The sequence below is a fragment of the Coloeus monedula genome (genome assembly GCF_965178545.1).
Source record: "Coloeus monedula genome assembly, chromosome: 9".
NCBI classification, from domain to species: domain Eukaryota; kingdom Metazoa; phylum Chordata; class Aves; order Passeriformes; family Corvidae; genus Coloeus; species Coloeus monedula.
In genome coordinates, this window is record NC_138789.1 from 10,661,669 (window position 1) to 10,674,778 (window position 13,110).

Genomic DNA, 13,110 nt, shown 5'->3' on the forward strand with positions numbered 1-13,110 from the left:
GAGGGTTTGCCCCCTGAGGAAGGAGCCTCCTGCTGCTCCTTCCTCAGGGGGCAAGGTGAGCCCGGGACGCCGGGAGCCACTCCCGACCCCCGCGGCGGCCCCTGGCAAGGTGTGGGGAGCAGCGGGGAGCTGGAGACTGCCTGGCCCGTGTGGCTCCGCGAAACCTGCCCTGGTCCCGGGTCCCCTCGGGGGGAAAAGCGGGGCTCCCTCACGAAAACGGCCCCCGGGTTTCCGCTGACATGCGTGTAAACCACCAAGGAAAACACTGTCGGGTCACAGAACGACAGCGGCTGTTGACGCCTACAATCGTCTGTCAGAAGTTACAGTTCGAAGACATAGAGTAGTGTTCTCAAAGGGAACCAGCAGCTGGAACAGATACGAAGGAATGCGAGGAAAATTGCTCTTTCCACAAAGCCAGGTATGAGGAAGACTAATTTGCTCGCAGTCCGTATGGCAGTGTGCCATTCAAAGGGGAGTACAACGAGGGCATCATGCCCGCCAGAAAAGAAGATCCTTGTAAGTGGGCAAAAATACAACAGACAATGAGCCGAAGAGCAAATTTCATTTGGCTTAGTTATTTTATGAGTCTTGCATAAACCATAGAGAATCTCCATTCTATAACAGAAGGGAAGAAAGCCCCACCACCCATGCGGCCAGAAGCCGAGTGCTGTGGTGGCCCCGTGTCACCAGGGTTTGGTGGCCGCTGTCCGGCTGTGGTCCAGCAGGGAGGAGCGGCCAGCCCAGCGCGACCTCCTCTCCCCCGGGGAGTGCGCCTACAGTGACAGCAGCGCTGGGAAGCAGCGCTGGGCATCGGCCGCAGCTCGCCCCCGTGTGAAACTGGAACGAAGCTCTGACAAGATGTGCAGTGCAAAAAGTAAATCATTAGCGTTTATTGGAGTGCTTCTCGGCTGCCTGGAAATGGTGAGTGCAACTTACTTGCTGAAAGCTGTTTCTAGCGACGATACTGTATTCTTCGGAAAAGTAAATTAGAAGTTAGGGTGGAGCAGTATCAGACATCCGCTTCCACGTTGGTATTTAGTTACTATTACAGTTTTGCACTATTTACATGTGACCGAAAAATAAAAGAATATATTAGCACCCAGGGCCTTTCAAAGTGTGTTAACAACTGCAAACAGGATCAATAGGCAGGTTCAGAAAGGAAAATGCAGAAGCAGTACAATCTGCATACCTGTACCAAATCTCATTGGTTGCATACTCTTTCCATGCTTTCCATGCTTTCCATTGCTTTCCATGAGCAAATACATCATATCAGTAAAATGTGTTCATAAACATAGTATTTTATGTTGTTGTTACTAACATTCTTAGATTTTTAATTTTCAAAATAAAATATTTCACATTGTATTTCTAATTTTGTCACATCTTCCTTTTCAGATATTTTCAGCAAACACAGGTAAATCTTCAAAATGGTATTTTGGTTTTGCCTGCCTATTTTTGAATGGGTCTGAAGAGAACATACTCTTTTCATTTTTAATAAAATATTCTGTAAATTCTAGCAGCTTTATAAACAAAAATTGTTTTCGTGTTTGATTCAGGCTTAAAAAGTTACGTTGATGTCTTTATAAATTTTAAATCTCATTTTTAGGAGTCACAGTTCTGTTGGACACTTGTACAAATACTCAGATTTGTGCCTTGATACTAGCGTGAACCAGGGAGAACACTCAGATTAACTAATTCTGCCATTCATTACACAGCTGTGCTACAAATGGGATTCACACTGTCCCATATGTGCACCCAATTAATTCTTGTATATTTTAATAATTAAAAAAACAAACAAAAGAAACATCAAAAGAAAACTCCTCCACACTCCTCAAAAAAAAAAAAAAAAAAAGAAAACAAAAAACCCCAACCCAAACAAACCAAAAAGACCAAAATCAAAACCACACCAGAAGAAGCACAATCTCCTATGCACACAGCTACTCAACTAAGCATTAAAGTCTGCTCTTAGTCCCAAGCAAGTCTTGTCAGTCACAGTCAGACACCCTCTTTTGCCCCATTTGTAAAAAGGGTCCCAGATATTCTGTCTGACTATGCCTATGGAACATTTGCAGATGGGTCTTTCACAATCTTTGAGCAAAATACTGCACTATATATTTTTTCAGTTTGTTTTAAAATATTGTCTTTAGTAACAATTCATAAAAATTTCTGTGCAGGAAATCCTTACTCAGGTCTAAGTCTTGCCTAACAGTCAAATAGAGAATATATAGCACATAGATGTTAGCACTTAACTGAGCAGCTGTGTGTAATACTTGCTAAGGTCTCCCAAATCCCACATGAGCTACCTTGCTATGAACAACTTTGCCTCAAGGCATCTACTTCATCCCAAATACTCCTACATTCCTTTTCTTAATTTTAGGTGGGATGTACCTTCATTTTATCTTTTTTTTTTTTTTTCTCTTCTAGTGTTTTGCAGCCTTGCATCATGTGGAATTGCTTTATAAATGCTGAATTTAGCATGCAAATCCTGATTTCTGAACATGAATTACTCGTGGTTAAGAAATAAGTTCTGTGTAGTTAGTTTTGTGTCTGCAGTACACAAGAGCTCTTTCTGAATGGCAGAGCATAACACCAAAGCATTTGGTTACAATATTTGATTTGTCATGTTATTGTACAGCTAAGTATATCTGCTCTGAGCAAGGGGTTAGGTGAGTTTCCATAATCCCTTCCAAACTAGATTATTGTGTGTTGCTTTGATATAGAAATGCCTATGGTTCAGCATCCTATTTCAGACTGCTTTGTATAAACATGCACTTCTTCTTCGTATACATTGCTTTGTATATTGCTTTAGTTAGTAACACAGTTAATTGGCTTTAAAGGAGAACCTCTCAGTGTAACCTAGGTTAAATAATGCTATCTTACAGTAGTGATTTCAGGGTACTAGAGTATTTTTATTGAAAGACAAAATTTGGTCTAGAATATCACAAGACTCTCTGTATTTCATTAATGTTCACTGAAAGTCCATTTAACTTAATTTTTAATCATCCATAGAAAGTGTAGACTATTTGTCCTACATTTTGTCTTTGTGAAATGTTCAAAGCACACAGTGCTCCACGGGGCTGAGTTTCCTAGCTTCAGTATGTCTATCATTATTTCCATTTTAGCTCCAGACATACCTGTTATTGAGCAAGCTTATTCAAAACTTAGCAGCAGTATCACAGTGGAATGGAGAGCGGTACCGGGGGCTACTAATTATATGCTGACTGCACAAGATGAAGATTCCTTCGTTGAAACTATAGTAAAAAATTCTCCAGGCACTGTGATGGGACTGAAACCTGCCACCTTGTACAGAGTCACTCTCAGATCTATAAATTCAGGAGGAAAAAGCCAGCCTTCACCTTTCAAAAAAGTAAAAACAGGTGGACTTTCAAAATCTTATTTCAAATTCTGTAATGTTGTTATAATAGAAAGCATTCATGCATGTACCAGTCCTGAATTATTATAATCTTGTATTTTAAATTGGATTGATCACATTCTTCTTTCAGTTTTTGAGGACTAGAATTCAGCTATCTGACTTAATGACTAGGACAAGAGTCTGAATTAATGGTTTACTTTATGATGGTACAGTAAGTTAAAAGTTCAGTTGGGAGTTTTACTAGAATTGGTATGAATATATGTATTTTACTTTAACAAATGGCATAACTTGAAGGAATAGAAGAAATGAAGAAAGAACCAAAAGTATTAAATAGTAAGATACTTATTGTGAAACTTAAGAGGAGAGGAAATGCAGTATCTTCTTGGTGATTTTCATTCAACACATGCAGCCCTTCACACTTTCTGTCCAACTTTTAATCATTTCACAAAATGTGCAATACAATAACTGATGCACCAAATCACTTTCCAAATTTATTCTGTCAATCTTGCATTAGTTTATTTTTCTGGTTTTGTTCTTACTGAATTTGTCTCTCAGGGTTAGCGATTGTTGTTTCTGTGTATTCATTTCAGATTTGGTCCTTTCAAACTGTACTACTGAAAAACCAAAAGCTTAATTTTGTTCCTTCTCAACAGTCCTGGCTGCTCCGATTCTGTCTGTTCATTCTCTGAGTTGTGACTCCATTGCAGTGAGCTGGAAAGCTGTGCATATGGCAGCTGGATTCTCTGTGTCACTCATGAGATCAGATGGTTTGGGCAGAATGCTGAAGGAGAACACCACCAATACATCCTTGATATTTACAAATCTAGATCCAGGAACTCTCTATACTATCAAGGCTTATGCCTGGAATGCCAATGGGATGCCTGGAGATGATTTCATGTATAACCAAAGAACAAGTAAGAAATTTTCTTTTATGAAACCAAGTCAGCATTCCAAAAACAACGCAGCAACAATATACCAGGAAGTATTTATGTGTATGTGTCATTGTGTTATGTTTTTTCAAAGATACATTGGGTAGATTTTCAGATCATATTATTTTTGCCCTATCTCAAAGTTTATGAAATCTCAGATGACATGGCTATGTTTAGTGAATATTACTGAGGCAATGATACCATTTACTGTCACTAAAGTTGTACCTAGGACAGGTCTGGATAAGGGTTACACTAACTTAGACTTTGATTTTGAGGATTTTTCTAATTGTGAGAGGCAAATATTCAAATAAGCAGGGAGTTTCAGCAGTGGGCAACTAGAACTATTTATTTTTTAAAATGTCATTTTAACATGAATGAGGGTAGGGACTGCACCAGAAAAAAATTCATTTAGTTTGCAAGTTATGAAAAAGATCATGCCTGTAGGCTGTTAATCTAAGTTAAACTTATGTGTTCCAAATTGATATACCATAGGTCCTAAAGCACCGGTGGATGTTAAAGTAGCTTTCTGTAGTGGTGCTTTAAGAGCCGTTGTCTCTTGGATGCCAACAGAAGGAGCTCTAACTTACAGTGTCACAGTCTCCGGTGGACTCCTGAAACTGAGGTGTAACACATCTTCTGCCTCCTGCATTGTGCCATCCCTCCAGTGCAGCTCTGAGTATTATGTTTCTGTCACAGCATACAATGATGCTGGATCCAGTAAACCTACTGATGCAGTAAGCTTAAAAACTAGTATGTGTCACTGATTTGTATGTAGCTTGTGGCATTTTAACATATACTTCCTTAATTTCAAATGTAAATGAGTCCATTGCAATTCACAAGTGATTCTCAAGTAGTTAGTTCTGCTTTTGACCTTTGTTCATAAATTATGCCATATACTTTTCTTACTGCAGGGGTAAGAGCCTAAACAATCTTCATATTTCTGTGACAAAAACTTGCAATAGTATATATATTGTTGGCCAAACCAGTAAGCCTGGAGTTTCCTCTTACCAGAAGTACATGTTCTAAAGTCAATTTTCTGGGTGTGAAACTAATGTAAGGAATAACAGATCTGTCCTACTGTGTCAGGTCTGTCACAAATTGATTGGAACAAATTTGTGAGGAAATAGCATTAAGGACTGCCTCTGGGCTTAGAATTGTTCTGGGCCAAGTCAAGTTGTTAGTTAGAAAGAAGGTCAACAGAAGCATATTCAGCCAAAATAACACCACTAGACTAAATTAAGAAACCATCAACCATTGCCAGGACAAGAGCTTGCTCAGTTCAGCTACAGCACCACTTCTATGTCAGAGATTGTTGTTTCCTGACCTGTTAGATGAACTGCCCATGTAATCAAAATCTAAACTATTTCTTTTTATTATATGCTACTTGAAATACACAACATTATTTACTTATTTGATGTAACCTGCCTTATTTTGACTCTTCACAATAGGGGTTAGGAGATGAATCATGTGAGCAACTCTGCAGTGCATCTAACAGGATGAGAGAGCCTTATGCAAGAGACAACTGTTAAGCTGTGGGCTGTAATCTCAGCCAGCACTGCTTCAGCTAGATCATGTATATTCATTCTAATAGCAGCAAGCTACACTTTATTGAACTAGAAAGAAAGTAAATGCTATTTAAACAAAAGCCATGGAGTCTGCAGTTTAATGTGGCATTTTGGGATGCCAACAGGAAGGAAACCTAAGCAAACTCAGATACAGCCAGTAAGTTTTATACAAAAATATGAAGGGTTTTCACATATAGAGGCTTTAGGATGCCAACTGCTATTCATGCTAGTATTCCAATTATCATCCAGACCTACTGTTTGTGAGCACACACTGTGCCAGTTCCTTTTGAACTGTGCCTGGTGTCACTGGTTTTGAAGTAGTGCCTGGTGTCACTGGTTTTGTTTAGAGGGCTCCTTAAGCAGATGTTTCTGTAAAACATGATGGTAGCATCTATTTTGTTCTGTAAAAATCATACCCACTTGTCATCTAAATGTAAGTAGCAACCTCTGTAAAGGCAGCTAAGTTGCTGTTTCCTTGATCAAGACAGAGCAACTGTTCAAGCTTAGTGGAATAATTCTGTATATCCCTGATTTTCCTTTATTCCCCAGGAGTAAAACTTCAAGAAAGAAAAAAAGATTTGATATTGAGACTACTTTTCTTTTTACATGTTTTTTTTTTTCCAGTTCCTTGTGCACCAGTAAACATATCAATTGAGGAGGATGAACCTGGACACTTGCTGGTATTGTGGTCCAGCGTCAGTTTTGGTCATTATTATGTGGTTTTTGTGAAGAGTGATGATGGCTTGGAAATGCAGTGCAACACATCATATACTCAATGCCATTTCCAGTCGGACTGTGGCTTCACTTATTTCATTAGCGTCTTTGCATATAACAAGGCAGGGCAGAGCCCTTTAGGTGATATATTCAATTACACTACTGGTAAGTAGCCATGTATTCCTGCAAATTCATTTGGATCCTTTAACTGTGTTTATGGTAGAGCTGTTTGGACATTTTTATGGGAAGATAATGACTTAAACTTCTATTTTTATTCAAGTTTCAGGCATAACACACGAAGGCTGGGAGAGAAAAAGAAACAGTTCACATTGCAATTAAACTTGCATAGTCAAGTGCAACAACATGCATACAAACTTGAAAACAGTTTAACGATTAACAATCATCAGGCAAGGACATATGAATAATACACAGCCCTGGCAAAACATTTGAACTCTAGTCCTGTCTGGGTTTTTTTTTTTAGGTTTTACCTCAGGAAGGGTGTACCAAAGTCTTAAACTTCCTCATGGGAGTTTTCATGCTTGGAAAATGAAAAAAAATAGTAAGTTCAATGGGAAATTGAGAAGAACATTGTTAGGGTTATATAACTTTAAAACTTATAGCTTTAAAAATTTTAAATCAAGGATATACATAATTCCTGTGCCTGACCTAAACACTAGTATGTCCTGTATCGATTTGGAAGGAGCAGAAACCTGGGATTCATTAGACTGTTTGCACAATATTGGTCACCTTTGGAGAAGACACGAAGCACATAGATAAACGAAGCAAGGCTCGTTATTTGCGTCAGTTTTCCACGCCCATTCGAGTTTCCCTTTCTGCCTTTTCTGTTCCCAGCTCCTTGTTGCCCCAGTGACTTCAGGGCCGTGTTCATGTCAAGCGACACCGTGCGGGTCACCTGGGCTCCTGTGCGAGGCGCTGACCTGTACGAGACCAGAGCAGCCGGCGGGAGCGGTGTGGTGCTCTGCAAGGACACGGCCACGGCCTGCATCCTGTCGGCTCTGCAGTGCAACACTCCCTACAACATCACCGTGTACTCCGTCAGCGAGGCCCGGGGCAGCAACACCTCGTGTGCGCCGCAGTACGTGGCAACAGGTAGTGTGATCACTCATTTTCCTTGAGCTGAAGAACTCATTATTAGTTATTATAGTGATTCGTGGATGGGAAACATTACTGGAGTGCTAAGTTACTGTTTAACTCTTTTACTAAGTTTACTGGTAAAAATTTTAAAAAACCAAAAACCCAACAACTCCAAAACTGAAAGTCTTTAAAAATACACTATAAGAAGGGAATTTATATCGAATTTGTATTGAAAGCTTCTGATAGCTCCAGTATTTTGAAAATCAGAATTACAATTTATACACAAAATATTTAGGTTGTCTGTTCCGTCACAATTTCTAAATTCTCACCAGGAGTAAAGCATGTAAGAATCATACTTTTCCAAAGTAATTTGTCAGTTCTAACTGGAATTTAATTTTCATGTGTAACTTATATAGTATGCATAAACAATCTCTTTAAATACTATTAATATGAAATATTTCAGCTCCCTGCAGTCCTGAAATTAAAAATATCTCAAAGGAGGGTCTATCTCTAATCAGTGTGCTATGGCAATCTAACGGTAAAGAAGCTACATATGTTGTCACTGCCAGAGGAGAGGCTGGACTTTGGCATTGCACAAGCACCGGGAATTCCTGTACCCTAATGGATCTTCCCTGCGGATCTGCTTTCTCTGTTAGTGCTGTAGCAAGATCACCAGCAGGACAGAGCTTACCAAGCTACAGTGTCCCTTTAGAGACAGGTATGTGGGAATTGTATATAGTTCAACATACTTAGCAGCATAATATTAAAATAGTTCTATGACTCCATGGTTTTGGCTTTTTAAAATTTACAATATGTGCACATTGTACTGTGTATTGCTGGATGTCCTTTTCATAAACCTGTCTGTATCTTTGTGTGTGTGACAAGGAAGGATCACTTGGCAGTTGCCTCAGACTGAGAGGCCTTAGTGCAACCAGTTATCTTCTGGCAGAGCTAACTAAAATGTAATAACATAACCCACTAATGTATTGCATAACTTCCTTGTCAGCATTTTGATATTTAGTATTACCAGGAGAGGCAATGAGGTAATGTCCATGTCAACAAATAAGCAGTGTAAAGAACAGATTAAAACACATCCTATCCACCATTCCTGCTATTAATTTGCTAACAGGATTTTGTCCTCGACCACCTACCCAGACAATCCCCAGGCCCAGTACAGAGATTAATATACACTAGGGTCTATTTTTAACAGGCAGTTTGGCTGCAGTTATTCTACATTGTAGAGGAAGAGACTTTGAGCAGAGACAGAGCTGGACTGAGATATATGACTTGAGGGGTAGACATGGACCCTGCTTAATTAAACTACAGATGTACTCTGATATTCTGATGAAAAATCATAGTGATTTTTAGAATCTTGGTGAACAATCATGTCATTCCAGGGTTATAACCCACAGTTAGAGACAAACTGATCTTACACTGACATTCTGTTTATTAGAGGCTTGCCAAGCAGAGTCAACTATTTTTCAGCACACTGGGTGTTTGCCTGAAAAGTACGCACTTTGTCATTCCTTTGCTCTTGATCATGTACTAGCCTACCTGCAACCCCCCAACATACCTTCCATTTTCCAGGTACGAAACAGAATTCACTTCTCTATTTTTTGTTCTCTTTCAGCTCCTTGTTGCCCTAATGACCTGATACTAACTCAAGTGACACAGACAGTAACCAATATCAGCTGGTCTGTTGGGATGGGTGCACAGACATATGTAATAACACTGGAGTCTCCAAAAGGACAGGCAAAGTGTCACACTCTTCAGAACTACTGTCTCCTGGGATGTATCACATGTGGAACCAACTACACAGTATCTCTGAGAGCCATTAGTGAGACGGGTTTGACATCTGGCTGCACCTATCAGGGATATTCTTCCAGTAAGCAAATTGTAAATGCAATTGGGAAGAAAAACACTCAATATACAACATACTTTGTGTGGTGCTCCTCTCATAAAAATAGCACAGCTGAAATTCAACACACAGCTAATAAACCTGCAGTTCCCTCTTAAAATAAATGCACTTTGGATTATTTTCATATAATTAAGACCTGTCCTTATGACAGCCATCAGTTGGCCCTATAAAGAAGTTCTAATAATATTGCTCCAGAAACAGTTTTTAAATTTAAATTATGCTATGCCATAATTCAATTTTAGAGACCTCAAAAGGATTCTGGGCATTCTAAGGTAGGCCTTGTGCCAGGTAAGAGCAACAATATTCCAACATGTAAAAACAATAGCTGAATTAAGTCCAGCTCTATAATTTGACTCTAATAAAACTTTTTTTCCCTAGTTCAAGAATTATTTTGGCTTTACATGAAATGATAATTTCTCATTGAAATGCTGGTAATCACAGTAATCTGGTTTAAAGTGCACTCTAGAAATTTATAATACACTGTGAGTTCACAAAATTTGCTTATTAATGTTTCTTACTTTCTTAGGTGCTTGCTGCCCTTCCGGGGTGAAGCTCTATAGACTCAGCAACAATGGCATCAGGGTGTTCTGGCAAGCTTCTGATGAAACAATAAACTACAACGCTGATTTACGTGGCTCAAAGGGCAATTTCAGCTGTACCCCCAGCTCGGGTCTGAGTCACTGTGATATCACCGAGATCCCTTGTGGGGATGTCTACACTGTGGTGGTAGCTCCAGTGACTGACAAGAAGCCAAAGCTCACATTTTGTCCTAAAAAAATATATTCAGGTAAAATTTTCTTTGAGCGGGCTTTTTTTTTTTTTTTGTCCATGCATGCTAGACAGCTAAAATGCAATCCAAGGTTATGCAGGTAAAGGTGGCATGGAATAGAGCTTTCTGCTCTAGCGGTGACTGCAGAGTAAACTTTATGGGTGCAGTCCTGCAATATATGTGGTGGGAACTTCACAGCAGCATTTTGGGTCTGGGCACACTTACCTAAACAGGTGCCTCTTAACTGGATCACCCATATCCTGGTGAATACAGAGAAGTTAATTTTCACTTGGGAGGTTAGGAGTGGTTAGAGTGTAGAAGCAAATAAATGAGCACTTTTTGTTTTATGGATTTTTTTAAAAAAAGAAACAAATCAATATTTTCAATTAATCGCTCCTAAGCACATTTTTAAAGTAAAAATTGTTTAAAGGGGAGGAAATTACTTAGGGATTCCTTTCCCAGGGCACAGATTTAATCCATTATAAAACTACTGCTATCTGATGGTATTGCATAGTTGTATAGATGGACTACATACTACAGACTAATAGTGTTTTCCAGCTTACAACCTGACACCTAACATTTGTACTACTGTTTCATGTCATTTCAGTCACCTGTTCTGGAAGCTCTGTTGGAATGGGTAAGAGCAGTACATTCAGTAAAAATTACTGAAGTTTATAAAATATTTGTGCATCATGTAACTTCAAATAAGATGCATATAGCGTATAAATTTGATAGTCAAGGCTTCTGGTAGTGTTATGCAGGTTTGTCTCACCCCCTCCCCCCATCTTATAATGTATAATTTAAAAAAAACTATATTGTGGCCTGCATACTATCATGCATGGTCACAACACTTACTCATCTGATAGCACATAATAAACGGCAGGTTTGTCTTTTACAGCCTCGCCATATCCCATTACAAATGAAGCCAGGTGGCACTTCAGCTTTCTATTTTCAAAAAGGTAAAAAAAAAAAAAAGAAAAAGAAAAAAAAGAGTGCCTTACCTCAATCTATTCCACCTTATTTCTTCTGGGGTTTCAACAGGATAGTCTTGTGCTATATTTGCCTATGTAAACTGCTAGAAACAACTTCAAAAGCAGCCACTGAAACAAAAATTTCTCAAGACAGTTGCTTTTCCATAAATGGAACAGTCTTAATTTCCAAATTCTTTTACAGTGATTTATAGAGGAAAGAGCAATGCAAAATACATCTAGATGAAAATTCTGGTTCAGATAAGAAGGTGAGTTATAAGAATTGCAATTCATATTAGAATGTATGAATCAAACTTTTCCTGTTGATTAAATCTTTGGGATTGGAAGGTTATGCTTCACCAGACCTGTATATCATAAGCATAAGCAGTTTGTTAAAATCCATCATATTTACCTCTGAAATCTCATCTGCTCCTACTATCACTACTAATCTATCCTTTTCTCCATTTGTAACAACCTTCTTTCCTTTCATTAAGCCTTCACTTCACTATGCTATAGTTCCCCAGAAACACCCTTAAAATCCAATCAAAATATTCTTCAGTACTCATTTACCTTCTCCCGGTGTTCTAGACTATTTTCTGCTCCTGTCTCAGACAGATGGCAAGAAAGCACTGCTGATTTTTTCCCCTCTAAGGCTGATCTCCTTTTTGCTGCTGCTCACCTACTGCTATCCTGGATGTTAAGGTTGTTCACAGCACCATTCTCCCTAAATGTTCTTTTCAGTCTTTTCTCTCCTGAAGCTGGAAAGACCCATCTGTTCTTAACTGCAACATTCACAGCTGCTTGAGGACTGGAAGGAGGGAAGCTGAACACCTAGCCATATGTGAGACCTAATCCAGGCAGGACCTTTTCTCATACTCCACAGTGGTTACTTTCTCAGTTGACTTCGAAAGCAAAGTTTAAGGTCAATGGTTCTACAAACACACGTGTATTCTAACACAGCCTTCAGAAGTTGATGTGTATAAAGGTATCCAAAGACAACAGGGTTTTTAACACTATCTTCAGTTTATAAAAACAGACACTATCCATTCTGGAAATTGCCTTTTTTCAGAGAACACACTAGGTATTAGGTATCTCAGCCAATGCTTCTGATCACTTGCACAAAATCTCATGGGAATCTCACGCTTCAGTAAATTGCTTGTAGATGGCTCAAGAATTATATGCTGCTTCTTAGAAAATGATCTGCATTTAGTCACAATCTAAGAAGTCTTTCTTTAGGAAACATTTAAAACTGCCCTGCATTAGTTAATAAAAGTTGGTTTTATTTCTCACTGAATAAAAAATTAAACAGCTTTCTTCCTTGAGGGTTCTATTTAAAGATTTCTTCTTTGCAGACATCATTGCCAAACACTGTCACTACCGTGTGTTTAACTGCGTTTTCAGAGATCTAAAGTAATTGGTTTCTTTTGCAACCAAATTCAAGCCCCAAACTACTTTTTTTGACCTCAGCAATTCTGCCAATTCCATGCTCTAATAGTAACTCTAAAGTACTTTAAGCCACTCTAAACTGTTGGTGTATGTTCTCTTAATTCTCCCTGGCATACAGGCCTTAACATCTCAATTACACACTACAAACATCACAATGCTGTAGTACTTTTGAATCAGCTCCTCTCACTTTTGCCACTGAAAAGAAGTGTAACTGTATCAGAATGTATTATTTACATGTCTGTTGGGGGGGAAAAAAAAGGCAAAAAGCTGAAGAGGAGTCACGATTTCAAGAAAAAGCACATTGATTCAGCTCTAAAAATGTGGGTAGCAGATGTA

General features: G+C 38.9%; 1 protein-coding gene across 1 annotated transcript; it reads left to right on the forward strand.

The window, feature by feature from the left end:
* Window positions 1-420: 420 nt before the first annotated feature.
* On the forward strand, window positions 421-12,192 carry FNDC7 (fibronectin type III domain containing 7; the record flags this gene model as incomplete). The annotated part of the gene is made up of 12 exons (XM_082287019.1): window positions 421-516; window positions 625-921; window positions 1,393-1,411; window positions 3,120-3,374; window positions 4,024-4,284; window positions 4,792-5,049; window positions 6,489-6,743; window positions 7,431-7,688; window positions 8,137-8,391; window positions 9,304-9,558; window positions 10,118-10,378; window positions 10,968-12,192. The coding sequence occupies 12 exons, from the start codon at window positions 421-423 to the stop codon at window positions 11,027-11,029; spliced, it is 2,532 nt and encodes an 843-aa protein (XP_082143145.1). The 3' UTR covers window positions 11,030-12,192.
* Window positions 12,193-13,110: the final 918 nt, after the last annotated feature.